The sequence below is a fragment of the Anastrepha ludens genome, chromosome 3 (genome assembly GCF_028408465.1).
Source record: "Anastrepha ludens isolate Willacy chromosome 3, idAnaLude1.1, whole genome shotgun sequence".
In the NCBI taxonomy this organism is placed as follows: Eukaryota; Metazoa; Arthropoda; class Insecta; order Diptera; family Tephritidae; genus Anastrepha; species Anastrepha ludens.
Genome location: NC_071499.1, coordinates 12,161,132 through 12,180,772, shown reverse-complemented (window position 1 = coordinate 12,180,772; position 19,641 = coordinate 12,161,132). Strand labels below are relative to the sequence as shown.

Genomic DNA, 19,641 nt, shown 5'->3' with positions numbered 1-19,641 from the left:
GAACATTATGCATAAAGACTTGCATTTACACGCTTACAAGGGGCAATTGACTCAAGAACTGGTGGTTTCAACAGGACGGTGCCACTTGTCACACAGTTAACGAAACAATGGATCTTTTGCGCGAAAAATTTGATGGCCGATTAATCTCACGTCGTGGCGATGTCAATTGGCCGCCAAGATCATGTGATTTGACACCATTGGACTTCTTTCTTTGAGGTTATTTGAAATAAAAGGTGTACGCCGATAAGCCAACAACAATTTAAGAGCTAAAGGATGAGATAATTCGGCACATAAACGGCATAGAACCTCAATTATGCCTCAGCGTCATCGAAAATTTGGACCATCGGATGGAGGTGTGCCGCCGAGGCCGCGGTGGCCATTTGGCCGATATTTTGTTTCATGCGTAATTGAGCCATACCAATATTATCATAATATTGAAAAATGATATTGTAATAATTTTTTAAAAAATTGTATTTGATTCAAAATCAACACCGGCCCTTGAGACTTAACCACCCTTTATATGAAGCTTTACGTTATATGGATTTTGTTGTAGTATAAGTTATGATTTAAAAAAAAAAAAAAATTTTAAAATTTTATAAAAATGAAATAAAAAAATTTAATAAAACAAAAATTAAAAAAATTTTATCCAAAGAAAAAATAGTCAAATTCATTGCTATTACTGCTAATATATATTCACATTAGGGCAGTTCAGAATTAAGCGCATTCATTTAATTAAATATCAATGCATTATATAAAATATTTATTATTGCAGATATACAAAAGAAATAAATAGCAGTTTTAACACATTGAGTGCCACGTCTTGGACGATACCTAATACTTCATCGGATGCCACGACGAACTGAAGCGTACGGCACTTGCGCTTAGTTATGAGACTACATGAAATGTCTTACGTTTTTAGAGTAGTCTAGAGTTTGAAAAAAAAAATGTTCCAATTTTTAAGTGTCGTGAGGATTTTCACGATTCCATGCAGGACCATGGCATAAAAGGATATGCAAAATAAAGATATGAAAACCACTATAAAATAAAAAAATATATAAAAAGGCGCATTAGTGATGGCTCAGAAATTAATATATTTTACTCTCACATCGCTATTTAACAAAACAGCTTCTTGGTCCTTGATAAATATATTCGTCAAATCCATTAGACGCTCAACGGGTTCATTTGTGTATATACAGGGTGGCGCACGAATCGTGCTACAAAAACAAAACGTAATAATTTTTTTTTGTGTGAGTAATCGGCTTTTTTTTTTATTTTGCAGATTAGTATTTAGATTTACAAAAAATGGAGGCTTGGGATACCGAAAAGAGGATTTGGATAGTGCAGCGGTACCATGCTTTGCAGTCCATCATTTCCGTCCAAAAGGAATTTAGGCGGGAGTTTGGCGGCACTCCCCCGAGCAGATGGACCATTATGAGGCTGGTGAACATGTTTGCTGAATCTGGAAGCATCGCACGCAGACCGCACCATCGAGATCCCCATGTTCGGGTCGAAGCCACAATCGCGGCTGTAGCATCGTCAATTCAGGCAAATCCAAGAGTTTCGACTCGTAACTTGTCGGCGCAAATTGGAGTTAGCAGACAGTCATTGCAGCGGATAGTTCATGATGACTTAAACTTGTTTCCGTACAAAGTTCAAATCACAAGCAAATTAAACCCTCTGGATTTGCCTATTCGCCTGGAATTTTGCCAAAAAATTATTGAAATGGCCGAAGAAGACAACAACTTCATAAATTGCTTGTTTATGTCTGATGAGGCCCATTTTGATCTAAACGGTTATGTAAACAAACAAAATTGCCGTATATGGAGTCAATTAAATCCGCAAATACTCCATGAGATGGAACTGCACCCAGAACGAGTCACAGTGTGGTGCGCAGTTTCATCAAGGTGCATTGTCGGGCCATACTTCTTCGAAGAAAACGGTGTAACAGCGACTGTAAATGGGGACCGTTATTTAAACATGTTGAAGGAGTTTTTTTATCCAGAACTGCGGCGAAGACGTATCCCTTTTAACAGCATTTAGTTCCAGCAAGATGGAGCAACTGCACATATAGCCAGACCGGTTATGGAGGAGCTCCAACGAAAATTTAGAAATAAATTGATATCCAGGAATTCCACTTTCCGCTGGCCCCCAAGGTCACCTGACCTCACTGCACCAGATTTTTTTTTATGGGGTTATCTCAAACAAGAGGTGTATAAAGCAAAACCAAGTAATTTGACTGAATTGAAGTAGTCCATCACAACAATAATTGAGGCGATCCCGACTTCAACCCTTCAGTGCGCAATGAACAATTTTCTCATCAGGTGTCGCATATGCGTGAATGACCATGGAGGTCATTTACGTTCTATTATTTTCAAAACTAATTAGTTACATAAAATAAAATTTAATTATCTATACAATAAAAAAACAAAAAGTTATATTAAATACATTGATTAGAAAAAAAGTTATTACGTTTTGTTTTTGTAGCACGATTCGTGCGCCACCCTGTATATATATGTTTGTAGCAATAAGAGCTGTTTATGTCTATGTTTATGTTATGGCTTTACTCACATTTTTTCCTCTCGGCACTTTGAGAAATGCATATGACTTGTTGTGTTTGACCCAAACTTTTGAGAAATTCTGTGGACCCATGAAGCTCCGTAGACTTTTGATTTGTTTTGTAAGATTGCCACGTAGCTCGCAAAGTACCTACAAATATATTAAGAAAGACGAGTGTGCTTAAAATGATAGTTAGGTAGTTAATAATAAAGTAAGTTCAGTTGAAAAATTTATAAAATTGCAATTTGAATAATAATTCTTCAATACTCTTAAAAGTGTTACGGCAGGGGTTGTACCATAAGAACCCGCAGAATGCAAGAAATGCGTATTTTTCTAAATTCAAAATATTTATGAAACTTTAATCAATTTCATCAATCATAGTGGACTTGTCACAAAGAAACATAAGTCAGCTTAAGCCTTTCTTCTTTCAAGCACTTCAACTTAAGCTGGGTTTTACTGCAATATGGTACTTTACATATTACTTTTATACTTGTATAAGTACGCAATTTAATAACCCATTTGATTATTAAAATTACAATAAAAATATTATATAAGACTTTTTTATGTGAGATCGAGTTATCAAACAGCTAGAATCAAATAGAAACATTGGAATGCTTCATGAAAAAAAGTTTATATTTTTCCACCGGAATTATAATAATTTTTATATTTTCCTTATTAAGAGGTACCTTAAAATCAATCCACCTTACGGAAATTATAATATTTTTGCGAAATATTTTGGAGAAAGTCTTAAAATACAGTAAATTTGATAATTTCGATGGAAACACAAAACTCATGTCTATGTCTATGTCTATGTCTAATGTCTATTTTCGTTACTTTGCGCTGCATTCAATTGCAGTCTCTCTTTAGCTTTAGCTTAGTGGTGAGGAACTTATTCAGACACTATCCGATGGAAATTCAGTAACATAACTTTGAGTTCCTTGTACGATGGAAGCTGGTGGGATGGAGTTATATCAGCATACATTTCTTAGCTTATTTGCTTTCGCGAGGCTAAGGCCCAGACTTCTTTGGTTTCACATTTTCACTGAACCTGAGGAGCTGTGGGACTTGGATATTGGCCACTTTCCGCTTCGGAATTTTCTTACTGGTACTAGTAACATCTTTTTAACCACATTTCCTTATCCTTTATTTCCTCTTTTTGGTACTATGGTACTACACGGGACGGTTTCATACTACCTGTCCTACTTCCGTGGACAGCCAACTAACCCAACCTAACATAACTTCTCTGCAATTTCTTGTAAGAAACATTGGAAATTGCGAATATTTGTTGTTCAAGTCCGCTAGGCGTTCAATGAAATGCTTCTTAAATTAGTAATATTTTTGTTTGCCTACATCGAGATAGTGTCAGAAAAAATGCCCGACACTTTCTATAACTTCTCTATAGTTCTATCAGGCAGTACCCTCTTTTCTTAAACAAAAATCGGCCAAGCCTAGTACTTTTGCTATAACTACAACTTTGGACCATAGATTCAAATATGCTGACTTGAAAGCAGGGTTGGTCATTTAGCACTTTCTCTAAATTGCACTGCCACTAATTTTTTAGTTGAAGTAAAATAAGGGTTCCATTATCATTAAATCTGCAGTGTTTCAGTGTTTTAACTATCCGCTTATTACATTACGTGAACTACGCTCAACCCTGCTTCAAAGATTCCGTAGATAATTCAAAACGCAGCTCACAAGGATAGTAGGCTTGCTATAACCGAAGCTCTCAATACTTCAGGCTGTAGGGAGTCGAAGAATGGCATTGCAATGACTTATGATTTTTGAGAGCCGCACGAGATCCCAAAGGGCAAAAACAAAAAAAGACGCACAAGATTCTGACGAACTTTCGAGACAAAAAATGGCACGAATTCCAGACATTGTCATCAACTTGTATTGGGAGATCGCATCTTTCTCCATCCTCCTCATGTTTTTACTCGTAATCAGCTCAAGCAGAAGAGACATTTCAATTGTGTCGATTAACGTGTTCTCTTTTGTTGCGATCGTTTCCGTTTTGGCTTTTGCTGTGGTGGGAGTGACGAGCCGTTTTGCCGCTGCAAGAATGCTAGTTACCGTACACTGTGCTCGTTGTAGCCCTACAATGCTGGTACTCTCTTCCTCTGGATGCTGGTGTTAATGAGCCCATTGCCGTTTGTGGGCCCATCAGTTTTGAATTTTTGAACGCGATGCCGGCTGGTCCAATTCCTTGCATTCAGAATGGGTGCGTTCTTTGCCGGCGAGAATCTTAGCAGTAGGCTACTTCTTCTGAAGGCCACTCTTGGTTCCACGTTGTCATTTCGACCATCCCTGCTAACTTCTTCTTTTTTTGCTAGGTGGTTTGATTTTGATATTGGATATTCATTTTCAATTCTTTGGAGTCCCGGATTCAGGCTGATATCCTTAAACGAAAGTGTAGTTACTCTATGTGTCTCCATGGTTATCTATGCAAGTAGGTAGGCCATGCGAGGGTTGACTATACACTAGTTGACTATACTGTAATAGTACTGCAATAGAGTTTCGAGCCAGGACAGGAACTAGTCTAGATTTCTTAACTGAGCCTGCATCCCCAACTTAATGGTGACGTGTGAGGAACGTACCTGAAGACTTCCCAGAGTTTTAACTGGACGGAAGCGATTATAGTAATAGCCTATCAGTCATTTCAGTGAGGTGTCATCCTCCTGTACAGAAGTGGTAGAATACCACTTTCATCAGAGGTGGCAGAATACTACTCTTCAATATTTTTCAGTATGCCGTGAACAGGATCTTACTGGTTTCGATCTTGATGAGCTTTACAGCCCTGCGGCTGGAGGTTCTCAGGGTATACGAGGCCTTTCGAGCCAAGTTCTTCCTCTTATGTCGGATTTTAGTCGCTTCTTACAACAGGCATGGCTTACCGCGAATGCATTATTTTCCCCGTCCCGCTGGGGCGGTCCTAAGGGGTAAGCTGTCATAAAAGAGGGCCTTTTAATATTTCCAATCTATTTTAAAGTAGCAAAGAAGTTCCCTTGAAAGAATTTCAGAGTGAAATCGAAATGTATAAGAATCGAGTACTTCCCCCCGATACTTTTGTAGCATCGATAATTTTCTTTGGTTCTTTTACGCATGGCACAAGGACATTATTGGCAAGTTTTTATAATTTATTTTTTTCTAATTTAATTCTTATAATTTTTTGATTAAAATATAGTTAATTCTCTCACAAAAACCGCATAAGTTCAAGTTTCAAGTTTTGTGCAAAATAGTGGAAAATTCCAAAAAATTTCGATCAAAATTTAAACTTTTTAATCAGTATTTTTAGAAAAATGTTTATATATACATATATATGAATGGCGCGTACACCTTTTTGGGTGTTTGGCCGAGCTCCTCCTCATATTTGTGGCATGCGTCTTGATGTTGTTCCACAAAATGAAGGGACTTACAGTTTCAAGCCAATTCCGAACGGCAGATATTTGTGTGGTATTTCGCGGAGATTCGAATCTACGTTCTCTCTGAATTCCGAATGGTAGTCATGCATCAACCCGTTCAGCTATGGTGACCGCGATTATTTTTAGAAAAATATTTAGTAAGCAGTTTTATAGCACATTAAATTTTGGGCACATTTAAAGTTTCTCAAAAATCGCGTTAATTTTTCACAATTCTTTTTCTGCCTGCCTTGTGTATTTTCTCTATATAACGAATGGTCGAATTTTTTTTCATGTGGAATAAAACACCTAAAAAAGCAAAAGTTGCCGAATCCAACGTAATTTGTAAGCCAATTTGTTACACCAAAATTAATTGGGCTATAAGACTGCATTCTGGATTTTTTTTAATTTTTAATTTGTGTGTTTGATGGACAAACAAATAAGTAAATAAATTGGGAAAAAGTTTGAAAACTGGATTTATATGAGTTTTGTAAGTTAAAAAAAAAACTAAAATTAAATAAGAAAAAATAAATTGTCAAAATTTTTTTTCTGCGTTAAAGTTGTTAAACGCAGTGTATATCAACCAGTTTTTATTTAATATATTTTAGTCTTTGATTTTTTTTCCTTATATCTTTAGTTAGCTGAAGTTAGCACTAAATCGTTAGTCTCATAAAGTTTTCTTTGCGTAAAAGTTTTCAATTTAATTTATTAGCTATCCACCACCTTCCTGAACACTAATAGGCATATTTTGTTTTATCTGACTTACCCTCTCCCTTTCCACGCCATGAAGCGGTTCATACGAAAGTTGTTCATCCGCGCTGGCATACATGCCACAAGTATTACTCCAAGGGGTGGGCGCTGCTGCAACCAATCCATAGACAGGCAACACAAAGACGAATAAGAGCATTGTAGTCACAGTGAATAGCAGGAAGTTTTCGAAAATGAGACAAGTGTAAGGCCCTGCACAGGTTGAACGACACTCCTTTGCTGCATAAACGTTTACAGAACTATCAGAAGCGGCATTCGTAGGCAAACTTTCTGCTGCTGGAATTCTCGTATTCAACTGCACACATTTGCACTGCTCCTTGCTGCTTATCACCGTTGCAGCGCTTGTCACTTTGCCATTGCTTTGCTGCTTCTGGGTACGCGATCTTGTACGCGCTAGACACATTTTCGATTGAACACCAGACACCAACTTATCAGACCGCCCCGTAATGCTTGCGAGTTGCGCACCAATGACTGCAATCAAACCACAATTCAATATAACTTCGAAATTCTATAAAATACTTTGCGCAGCAGCTTAGAGTGGAGTAGCCGCACGCGACTCTGACAATTTTTGCATTTAATTTGCAACTAATTACGAACGCTGAAACGTTGTTTACACAGCGAAAAACAAAAAGTGATTTCTAACAGCCAGCCGCTGGCAACAGGTGAACACCGAATGGGGAAAATCCCACAATGGCGCAGGGATTTTCCGTGCGCGCGATTGTTGCGATTTTGTGCGCACCGCATACAATTAATGATCTGTCAGGCCAAGCGCCAAACGTCAAACGTCAAGATTTCAGTTGGTAGGGGTCAATTTGGAATGTGTGCAAGTATGTAAGTATGTGGCTTCGCGAATATATTGGCAAAACAGCAATAAAATTAATAAGTAATTAAATGTGCGTTGCCAGTGGCGTAAGTAATTGTGCAACCGGCCGTTGTTTTCGGGGATTTTTTTTTCGCAGCACACCAGCAACTCCTACAAATACGACATTCTATTTAGTTAGTAATGTATTTTTGCTTAGCTATTGAATAATTCATTGCGCTATTACCCAAAATGTGCCGTTGTGTGTGCGTTGTGTGTCATCACTGCCGTATTCTTTCAGTAAAAACTCATGAACTGGTATTTGGGGGAAGAAGTCGTACTAGTACGAGATGGACTAGAACTGTACTAGTTGCAAAATGAGTAATTATAACTGAATGTAAAACAAATATTATCCTACTATCATAAATACCCTGCAAAAAATGCGACTTGCCTCGGATGTGACCGGAAGCAAGCGCAAAGGAGCATGCAACTGCTACCACTTTTTACCTATTTATATGTAATGAGCGGTTCTCTTTTCATTGCGCGTAACTTAAGAAGATACTGAAATGAAATTGAAATTTAAAAAGTAAAGCCAAGAAGCACCGAGAGATTAGGTAATTCCTAAAACAATCAGGCTTATGGTATTTTAAGCTCGGAACATTTAAAGGGAAGATTGTCAAGGAGGAAAGAAGAGAAGTAACAGAAGGAAAATGATAGGATAGAATAGAGACATAGAGGTAGCTAAACCTGGGAGAATTGCCCATATTCTTTGGTAAATCTAAAAATACCTTCCAGTTTATCGTTCTCATGACATCGAAATCCAAAATTCGTAGGAAGGCTCTAGCAAATGCAGAACACTTACAGAGAAAAAGCTCAGTGATATTCGCCTCCTCTAAGCAAGACATATAAATCGGTGGTCATCTGTTGACAGCGTGCGTTTGATTGTCCTGTTGATTGTGTCCTGTAATAATACTAACCGAACGTCTTTTCTTCCAAGTTTTAGAAGAAAGTTCGACAGTTTTCTGTTCGGACTTGTCACAAAACACTTTGCAGTTCTGCAGCGTTCTAGACCGGACCATCACTCTTTATGTAGATTGCATACATATTCGTTGACCCACTTTATGTTTCCTGCAGAACTGATTCCTATTATTGCCTCAAGCCCCTGTGCAGAGGCTAATTGTACACTTTTGTACCAGAATGCGTATGAAGTGAGTCTGGTTGTTCGCGAAATTTAAAATTTATATCTATACGAGAAGAAACTGAAATGTGACTCGTTGTATTGATGTATCAAAGTTGAGGCCCGGAGCTCTCATTTTGGTACAGGAAAGACAAAATTTATTTGTTACTGTTTTTGCGTTTTAAATGTTTTGTAAATCTTAGTTTTTCATTTTTTTCAACTCAAATATTACAAGGAAAAATCCGCGAAATCTCAATATGTAGTCTTTAGGTTCGGTTAGTCAGGTTGTATGCCGAAGACAAGACATTCGGTGGCTCTAAAGCCCATCACTTAACTAGGTTGCTTAGGTCGTTTTAAGAAGGTAACGAATCCCTCCGGTGAGACATTTTGCAAATTTCCAAGGTCTTCAAAGAAATATGCGTCAAGATATTTGGCACGGTTCCTTTGAAGTGCAGGGCATTCACAGATAAGGGGTTGTACCGACTCAATTTTGTTGTCTTTACATTACTGGCTTTGGCTTTTCTTCTCGGGGTTGTTAGTTTGGAATTTCGAAAAAGCGATTCTCGATCCATGGATACTAATCCCGGAGTACTTATTTTAAATACTCATTTTTTTGCAGAGTACGAATGCTTCTCACGTTAGGAATGCACGCAGTGAGGATTAGACGAAAATAAATGTTGATGCAGTCAATCTTCTGCGTGGAGTTAATCTTCTGCTAAAAATTTAACTATTTAAACAAATTAAAAGAATAAATAGTTAAATTTTTAGCAGAAAATTATTCCATGCAGAAGAGTTTAAATATAAATTTAAATTTCTAGTGCCTTAACAAATGCTTTCAGTGATATAATATAGAAAAAGCAACGGGTAAAATTGGATTGTGAATTAAGGAGGAAAAACAAAATCTATGTTGATGTCCAGAGAAAAAGATGTGGTACCTGGTTCAATCCAAATCGGGGCATATGAATTTGAAGCGGTGAAAACTTTCACATATATGGGGTTTAAACTAAGCTACGACAACGCAATGATCATCACAATCGACGAGAGAATACAAGCGGCATATAAAACATTCTACTCACTTACTAAATCTTTTAAATCAAAGTTGCTGAAGAGATCTTGCAAAATTTCGCCGTATAAATATATAGTCTGACCAGTTCTTTGCTAGGGATTAGAGTCTTAGACAATAAGTGAAAAAGACAAAAACAAGCTTTTGGGGAATACATTTTGAGGCTATTCTTCGGGGCAGGCAAAGACAACGGCGAGTGGCGTATAAAATGGAATCATTAACCAAAGACCAACTTATAAGAGAGGATAGTTTTGTGCAGTTCATCAAAGCTCAAATGGCTAGGCCATACCATGAGAATGGACCTCACGAGAGCTCAACGAAAAATAATTGACACTAAAACATTTGCAACGAAAGCAAGAGGCAGACCAAGAACAAGATGGATTGACGAACTGGAAGGCGGCATGGGGAAACTCAAGGTCAACAACTGGAAATAATCAAACAAGCATCGGGCCAAATGGAGACATCTTGTGCAGCAGGTCAAAGTTCACACAGAGCTGAAACGCGAAATGATGATGATGATGGAATTTTTTAAAGTAAAATTAAATAGAGCCCAACAACAAACTTGTGTATACTTGTAAACTTGTAGATAGGAAGCAGTTATGTGCAATGCTGTAATTTATAATTAAATAATTTTGAAATTTCTATTTGTCATTATTTAAGTACTTTTTCAACAAGTCCAAAACTGGTGTCGAAAGTCGTAGTCGACGAAGCAGTTATGTGCAATGCTGTAATTTGTACAATAATTAAATAATTTTGAAATTTTTTTTAATCATTATTTAAGCACTTTTTCCACTACTCCAAAACAGGTGCCCAACTGGACCAGCTGCTTTCATATCTATAATGAACCAGTTCATCAACTGGTATTGTTCTCACCAACAATTGACAGTTACTTGAATCGAGTTAGCAAATAAACTACTTTAGCTGCAAAGCAAACTAGTACTAAAGTCGTTCAGAACTGGTAGGTTTGACTGCAGGGATATTCTGGCACCAATGATGCCGGTAATGATTTTACGAAAACCTAGCACATTGGCATTTAGTTTTTAGCTATTCAAAAATGTATATTAGCATATGTGTTTGCGTAGAGAAAAACTAGTTTTATGTAGGCTAAATAAATATTATATAATATATAAATCACTTGTGCACGGTCAAGAGACTGTGGCTAACTAGGCATGAAGCCAAAGCAATTTTTCGACGGCTTAAACCGGTCAATAAGTATTGCTTCCATTACTTATAGAGTAGAGTGTCTAAACATAACTGTATATAGAGATCTTTATTTGCTCTTTGTATCAAATTTAACCATCGAGGTGTTGCGCGCATTTAAGCTTATTCCAATATGACTTTGCGTCATACGTCGCGAAGTGTTTATGAACAAAAGATACAACTGTTACTGGCCGACAAGGTGCTAAATATTGACAATAATTTAATGTCACGTCACGTCACGTCACGTCACGTATGTATGTATGTTTACTTGTATATGAATTTAGAATTACTTTCGTAGTTTTAGCTGATGTACCTATAGGGGAGTAAATGGTGGGGAATTTTGGCAGGTATAAAGCAAGCAAAACTTTTAGGGAATGACGTAAACTGGTTGTGTGTATGTAATTTTAAGTTTCTTATAGGTAATAATCGTAATGTAGATGTTAGACATGCAGCTATGAGGGCCTTTATAACGAAACCTGAAATTGGATTAGAGACTGCGTTTCCAGTGTCTATGCATACGTTTTTGTGATATCTGTGATATCCGAAAGTAAAAAGAGTGTTAACACAAATTTCTAACCCATCACGACTACCTAATTCTGGAGCCGAATGTGAATGATGTCAGCATCACCGCGAATTACATCTGGTTTGCCAGTATTTTTGGTTTATTGTCCATTAATTTATTACGATCTGTTTAATAACATTTAACAACATTTATACTTTAAGCGAAGGTTCTCTACGAGACGAAAGCACCTAATGGTGTAGTCATTCCTCATTTTTTGCTTTTTAGCCTATGAGATCTATTGCTGATTTCCTCTTCAATCCGTTTAAGAAAATGGTTTGCCAGTATAGCATCGATCTAACTACGATACTCTAGAAAAGTCTAGTGGCATAAATAACCGTTCAGTGGAGATCAATCAATACGCAAAAAATGGCTGACTGCTAAATTAATGAACTTAGAGCGGTACAACAGCGCTATTAGTTCTTCCTTTTCCAAACTTGATAAAGTAGCAAAGCGAATGGGTCTGACCGTGAACGAGGACAAAACGAAGTATCTCCTGTTATCAAACAAACAGTTGGTGTATGAGTACTCGCGTATCGGAATCCACGTCACTGTTCGCAGTTATGATTTCGAGGTTGTAAGATACTTCGTTTATCTAGGAACCAGTACTAGGTAAGGTTAGCTTAGCCACGTTGCTTGTCAAAGACAAGAGAGTCGGTGGCCCTAAGGACCTTGTGATACCTGCAATTGATTTTCATCCCCCAACTAAGTTGCTTAAGAACTAACTAACTTACTAAGTTGCTTACGAAGGTCTTCTACTGAAATATTTTACAATTTTCCTAGGTCTTCAAAGAAATAATCGCCAAGATATTTTGCACGGCTTCTTTGAAGTGCAGGACTTTCACACAGGAGGTGTTGACTTAATTTCCTCTTCATCTCCACAACTCCTGCAGAAGTCATTATGAGGTACACCCATTCTGCTGGTTAGGGTGTCAATAGTGCAGTCCTTTTAAGATTCAGTTGAGTTCAAAGCGCTTTGGAGACCCTGAAGTTAGTAGTCGGAAACCACCTTCTATTGGTTTCCGCGATTACGCTCAAGTCAATCGCAGTGTACAATTAGCTTAGAGAAATGCTAATGAATGACCTCTACCACTCGCTGAAGGAACAGTTCAGAGCCTTTCATTGCGCACTCATCCACTATTTTATATACCTTTACTCCATATGGCCGGTGACCAAACAAAGCACTAACGCCGATAACAATGCCAAACTTGAAATCCAATGTATCATAGAAGAACTCTTGCCAACAAGTGCTACTTTGGACTAAGCTGATAGTTGAGTAGTAAAGTCCTCGATGAACAAAACTAACACTTTATAAAACTCTCATCATGTCCGTCCTAAGATATGGCACAAAAGCTTGTGAGATGACAATATCTGATGAGGAGTTTTTCGAGTGTTTGAGAGGAAGATTCTGCGAAAGCTTTTTGGATCTTTGCACGTTGGTGACGGCGAGTATCTTAGGCGATGAAACAATAAGCTGTATGAGCCTGACGACGTCATAGACATGTGCAGCGATCCAGCGTCTTTCTTTGCTGGGTCATGCCGTTCGTATGAATACAAACGCTCCGGCTCTGAAAGTATTCGATGCGGTACCAGCTGGTGGTAGCAAAGAAATGCTTTGGAAAGATCAGGTGGAGAAGGACTTTGCTTCACTTGGTGTGCCCAGCTGGCGCCAGTTAGCACAAGAAAGAAACGACTGGCGCGCATTGTTAAACTCGGCGAAAATCGCGTAAGCGGCTTATGCACCATAACGCGTATGGTTTCTTGCGTAGGAGTCCCCGCAAGTGGGAAAAGTCACTGATTGCCATTCACTTGAGAGTGGCCAGGACGAGTTTTCTGTATATAACTCAAGCAGTTCAAAACTTCCGGGCTTAGCCTAAGCATCCTCTAAAGTGAGAAGGCGAAACAACTCCGGACAGTTGGGCGTGCGCTGGTAAAATTCACACCCAATGAAAACAAAAACGAAGCCCAAACAGTCGCACGCTAAGGATAAGTTGGCTTCTTTAAGACCAAGTGTAACTTTTCGGTTGCCTAAGTAAGGCAATTTCCTCATTAATGTAGACAACGAAGTGAAAGTGCGCCTCATAATGGAAGATGAGTTTTGAGTAAAATCGCCAACAATTTTCAGGTATTACAAAATGCACAGAGTGAAAAATACATATAAATTATACGTAAGTAAACTTTGACCAAAAACAGAAGTAATTTAATTTTACTATATGCCGTCACTGTGACGGAAGGCGTAATTTTTTACGATTTACTAGTCAGTCCAATAAGTGATTAAATCTGATTTCGTTTATTGCTAGGCCATACGAGTAGCTTGCCAGTAGTTGAAGGCACGTAATCGATGCGTAAAAGTTAGTACTGCAATACTCTTTACAAAAACATGGCGAGAACTAATAAGTTTCTTATAAATAATATACATACTTATATGTGTGTATGTATTAAAATGATAACGAAAGTGGGCGATCAGCACCAATAAATATTTGTAAAATTCGTCATCTCTTCGAACAACTGCCACTAGCGCAAAACTTTCCAGCCAGCTGAACTTTACACCTACTGGGGAAATTCGCTGGCATGCGTCCACCTGTCGCAGCAACTTTGTGAGCAACAACAATAAGCTGGCATGAAACCATGTCTTATAAGTGTCGTAGAATTTTATAGCAAGTATTTTCCTCACGAAATGGTTGTCATTTATTTAAGATAATATTAATTGTTTAAAACTAAGTATTAACCGCGAGGCATGACATATTCACAGAATAAAATATGTAAAATAGTCTTGTGACTTTTGCTTCAAATTAGTGAGAAAATTGTGTGTTAATTGCCAGCGCGTGTTTAACGTCATAATTTCTGAAGTGCGAATTTTTGTTTTGCATACTGTTATTTTTGTCTCACTTTATAAATGCTAATGCCCAATGCTAAATGCTGGTTTTAGTTTTATAATATTTCACTAGCAGACATAATGTCGCCATCACGAAATAATTTTGGCTTATTCGGTTAAAAACCAGAATTTTCAGATATTTACTAATAATAACTCGACAGCTGTGCTATTCTAACGAGTTTTTGTCAACTCGAATGACTAAAGCCGGTTGAAGAGACTTAGCCTAGATGTTTTGTTTTGATTTAGTTGCCAAGTGAGTTATACGGGATTTTTTATTTTATTTTATAATTTTTTTTTTTGTTTTAAATTAAGACGTGCCAATTAATAGAGTTCGTTCGATGGACCTGGAAGGGAAAATTTAATTTAATTTAATTATGCAATTTTCTGTTACTGTTGTGCCTTAAGTGATGAGTCAATAATATTTTTGTTCCAATTATTCCATTTCATTCCATTGGCATATTCAAAATTGTTGGTAGAAACTAATAAACTGTATTTGAAGGCGAGGTAGCTAACTAGGAAAGAAATCCATTTTTTCATAAGATTTTTGCGCAAATGGTGTAAAACTGTTTTATGGTCGATCTTTGCCAGTCAACTTCGATTATTTCTGTATGTATATTAGTTTTATCGACAAAGTAATTTTTTTGATATGATTTTTTTTGCCATTACCTGCGGATGGGCGATATAGGAAAAAAAACTGTTTCTATCATTTTGGTGTTTCATGCACGGAGATTCTAACAGACGCACTTCCGAATGGTAGTCACGCACTAACCATTCGGCTACGGTGGCGTTTAGGTAGGTAGGTGAAATTATAGAAGTGCCGGTCTGGCCGTTTAGATCAAAGTTTCAAACTTAAAATTAATTACAATTATTGTTATAATTATAATATTAAATAAAAATTATTAATTATGTAATTAATTTACAAAAAATTGGCAATTTCAAACCTTTTAGTCCAAATAAAAAAAGTTTTGGCACGCAGTTTTTTAGACCATTACATTTTTATAAAATAAGGCATACGATTGAAGAGGCTCAAAATTTTCGTTGATTTCTTATCATTTTTATCTGATGGTCCTGAGAATTTTCTCATATTTGCCCCGATGGATGGATGAATGGTGCTACACTCACGTATTGCTCCCCGAATCGCATATGACTCAGCTGTATATGCAAACCGACTATATATGTTACTGAAGTCAGAAAAACCACGCCCTCATTTTATAGGCTATATTAAAATTTCCTTCTTTCCGTTTGATGTCACAATCTAAAATTCTCATTACAGGAAATTGAATGTCTAGAACCATAGGTGAGATGACGTATGCAGCTCTTGAGAGTTTTAGAGAGGGAGAAAAAAAAAGAGAGCAGAATATGCCCGAATACTATAGAGGTCTCCGAGTTCTATGCAAAAGTTTAAAGATCGCTATCAGCGACAAGGAGTCCAAGATAAAATCTCTATTATCATTCAAGCCCAATACTTGAAATTCAAATGCCAAGTGCTACTCGACGGTGCCCTCTCCGTGCTTATTGGACCTGTGGCTGGTGTCAAACAAGGGTGTATACTAACCGCTCTTCAATTTTTAATAGTTATTGACGACGTTCTAAACAGCGCTTTTGATACCAGCTCAGGCAAGGGAATTCTCTGGAATGCTATCAATATGGAACATTCAGACGACCTTGACTCGCACTCCTATCACGGAGTACCGGGCTTATGCAGAGCAAACTTAATTCCTTAAGTCCCAAACCAAAAACTTGAACTACGAATCAATGTCGGGCAAACTAAGTTCATCGAAACCAACACCTTGCTACAAAACAGGTTCACAATTTCCATTGACACTGTAAAAAGCTTCACTTATCTAGGAAGCTAAATTACCCTGGATGGTGGAGCAAGATGCGATATCGTTGCGAGAACCCAAAAAGCCAAATCCGCTTTTGCAAGCCTCCAAACCTACCAAACTACAAATTTTAATTCGAATGTTAAATCTATCCAACTATATGGCTGTGAAACGAGGTTGGTGTCTATATCTGCAACGCGGAAACTGCAGACATTCGTAAATCGATATCTATCAATAATTATCCGTAACCACATACGTAGGCCCGACCATTTGATTGCAAACGAACAACTCTTCAGTCGAAGAGATAAAAACCAATTGACATTGAAATACAAGAGCGCAAATGGATCTGTAATGGCCATACGTTGCGCAAGCCAGCTGCTGCCAAAAGTAGAATGGCACTGCACTAGAACCCACAAAGATCGCGCCGCAAGGGACGGCCACAAGGATCTTGGTGACGTAACATTAATGAAGATTTTTTACAAATTGACGAATCTCTCTCATGGACATTTTATGGCATTTGTTTCGACATCAGGCGCTCAAAGACGGCGCGATAGCAAGTAATAATAATATGATAATAATAATAATAGCAGTTCATTGAATAAATCACTTGGTTACTAAAATACGCTTCTGATCGCTTAAGGTAAACGACGTGGTAGTGATAATGCCGAAGCTAAGAGTTGCATACACTGACGTGGCCACGTCAAATAAGTAAGCACTTGAATTTGCTTGATAGTTCGCTTTATAGTTTCCCGCAGCAAAATTTGTAACTGGAAGAAGTCGTTTCTTTAATTAGATAAAATCATTAGATAACATCAATTGGTGGAAAAAAGTGAATTATATCAAAGAAGATCATACAAAATTAAGACTATTATGAAATTGTACTAACTACCACATATTTCTGCTATGAAAAAGCTCATCATTAAAAAGAGTTGCCGTTCGGAGTCGGCTTAAAACTACAGGTTCTTCTAGAACAAGCATAACAGGCACACCACAAATAGGAGGAGGAGGTGAACGCGTCAATTATATATATATATAGATACACTTATATATATATATGTATTATATAAACCGCATAATTTCGAAAAAATTATTTGCAATCTTTCAATCACTAAAACCCTTTCTTTATTATTCGCACCCAAATAAGAAACAAAACATAAAAAAAAAATAATAATAAAACAAGTCAAAAAAAAAAACGTATACGCACCAGTATCCATGACGACTGTCAGCTATTTGGTACTTAACTATGTAATAATTTTTCGAAAATACTCAATTAACCCAAAATACTATGCACACACACACAAAATAAGACTTTCATTCTCAGTCTGAAAATTATTTAAAATTTAAAAGTTTTCTATTTAATTTTATTCTCACTTTCTCTTTCTCATTTATTAAAAAAGAGACTTCTTAAGTTTTTTTTCAAAGAACTTTATTTGTTTTTTTTTTTACAAATAAACCACATCTGCACAGGCTCTAACAAGTGCTAACACGTTCAATACTTTTGTTATACTGCCAATTTGCGAAATTAGAAAATACTAACACAAACGCAAATTACTCACTCACACGCCTGTCGCCGTACTCATGAAACAAAAGAGTAATTTTTAGGCTTTTGAAGAGAATTCTGTTTTATATTATATATGTACGTACGTACGCATACATGTAAAAGTGAAGATGTGGTAGAATGGAGTGAAAGGTGCCTGACTTCGTACTAACGCGTACAAATAAACGGTTAAGTGAGTTTGTACGCCACGTTGTTGTGGGTATGTCAAGCAGTTACTTGCTCGATGAACAGTAACTCTTGAACTACAAACAGCTGTCCGCAACAGAAAATATAATAAAAAAATTAAAAAAACAAAAAAATAAATAAATCAATGTATCAACAAACTAAAGTGGAGTTTGCTGGTGGCGAAATTCCGTAAAAGTATTTACGTAGCTAGCTGGTTGACTCATTCCGGTCTCGTGCTGCTTGCACTCGTACACATACGCACAAAATGCAGATAGAAATATTTTTTTTTAAATAAGTTATAATTTTTTTAAACTTCAAATTTAATTTCAGTTTTATTTTATTTTAGTTTTGTATGTTATTTCAAATTATAAATTTTATATTAATTTTTATAATAATTTTCATTTTAATATAATTTAAAATGTTTTGTTTAATTTTATTTTATTAATAATTTTACAATGAATTTTAATTTTAATATTAATTTTAGTTTTTCTATATTATTAATTTTAATTTTATTTTGTATTTTTAATTTCAATTTTAGTTTTTTTTATTAATTCTATTTTTTAAGTTATACACATAAAGTACAAGTAATACATTTTTAATTTTATTTTGAAATGTGTTAACATTTTTAATTTAAATATTCATTTTTCTAGTAATTTTCATTTGAATATAATTTAAAATTTGTATCTTAGTTTTATTTTAATTTAAATTTAATTTTTTATTTTAATTATTATTTTATTTTAATCTTAATTTTAGTTTTAATATTTTATTTTAATTTAATTTTAGTTTTAATTTTTATAGTAATTATTCTTTTAATATAATTTTGAATTTTAATTTTCGTTTTATTTTAATTTGAACTTTAACATTTTAAATTTTAATTTAAATTTTAGTTTTAATTTTAATTTTAATTTTAATTTTAATTTTAATTTTAATTTTAATTTTAATTTTAATTTTAATTTTAATTTTAATTTTAATTTTAATTTTAATTTTGGTTGGTTGGTTGGTTTAAGGGTGACCCCGCATCGGAGTGCCACATAGACCGCAAGTTGGGTCCGTTGTGTTGCCCTAGAGCTCATTATGTTACATGATTTCCCCACCTAACCGAGATTTTTATTGTGGATTTTGGTCAAAGATATTAATTCGTTTCGAGAATTTGATGAGAGATTCGATTTTCAGGTTCGAGAGTACTGAAAGATTGTCAATTGTTGGAGAGCCAAGAAGAGCGAGGCGACTTCTGGCTAGACCGGGACAACTGCACAGCAAATGTCTGCTCGATACTTCCTCATCTTCGACCTCGCAGTATCTGCACAGGTCGTTTTGAGGAACCCCGAGCCGACGTGCGTGAGTGCCCAACAGGCAGTCGCCGGTGATAAGAGATATTATATGCCTTAGTTCGTGTTTAGAAAGACTTATAAGGGTTTTTGTCTGTTTCAGATTGTAGGATGGCCAGATTTGTCTGGTCGTAACGCAAGTAGTTTCCACTCGCCACCTCCGATCAGCAATGCTGTGAAATTCTCGATCAATGAGTAATTTACATGTTGAGAGCGGAATGTGGATTGTGGGTAAGTTACTAACATTTGATTGCGCAACTCCAGCTCTTGCGAGCTCATCAGCTTTGCAGTTACCTTCGAATCCATTGTGACCCGGTATCCAGATAACTTGGACAGAATTCTGAACACTTATCTCGTTAAGAGATAAGAGACAGG

At 36.4% G+C, this 19,641-nt stretch overlaps 1 protein-coding gene across 2 annotated transcripts in view; it reads right to left on the bottom strand.

Moving 5' to 3' along the window:
- LOC128857024 (uncharacterized) overlaps window positions 1-19,641 on the bottom strand; it is an 88,922-nt gene that overhangs the window by 13,904 nt on the left and 55,377 nt on the right. Inside the window, exons 1-3 of one of the 2 annotated variants that reach the window (XM_054092540.1) lie at window positions 17,420-17,530; window positions 6,718-7,190; window positions 2,569-2,706 (exon numbers count right to left, since the gene is read on the bottom strand). In XM_054092540.1, coding sequence (XP_053948515.1) covers window positions 2,569-2,706; window positions 6,718-7,190; window positions 17,420-17,429 — 621 coding nt within the window. In that variant the 5' untranslated portion in view covers window positions 17,430-17,530. Of the gene's footprint in view, window positions 1-2,568; window positions 2,707-6,717; window positions 7,191-17,419; window positions 17,531-19,641 lie in introns of those variants that run through there. The other variant, XM_054092541.1, reaches the window with a different exon arrangement.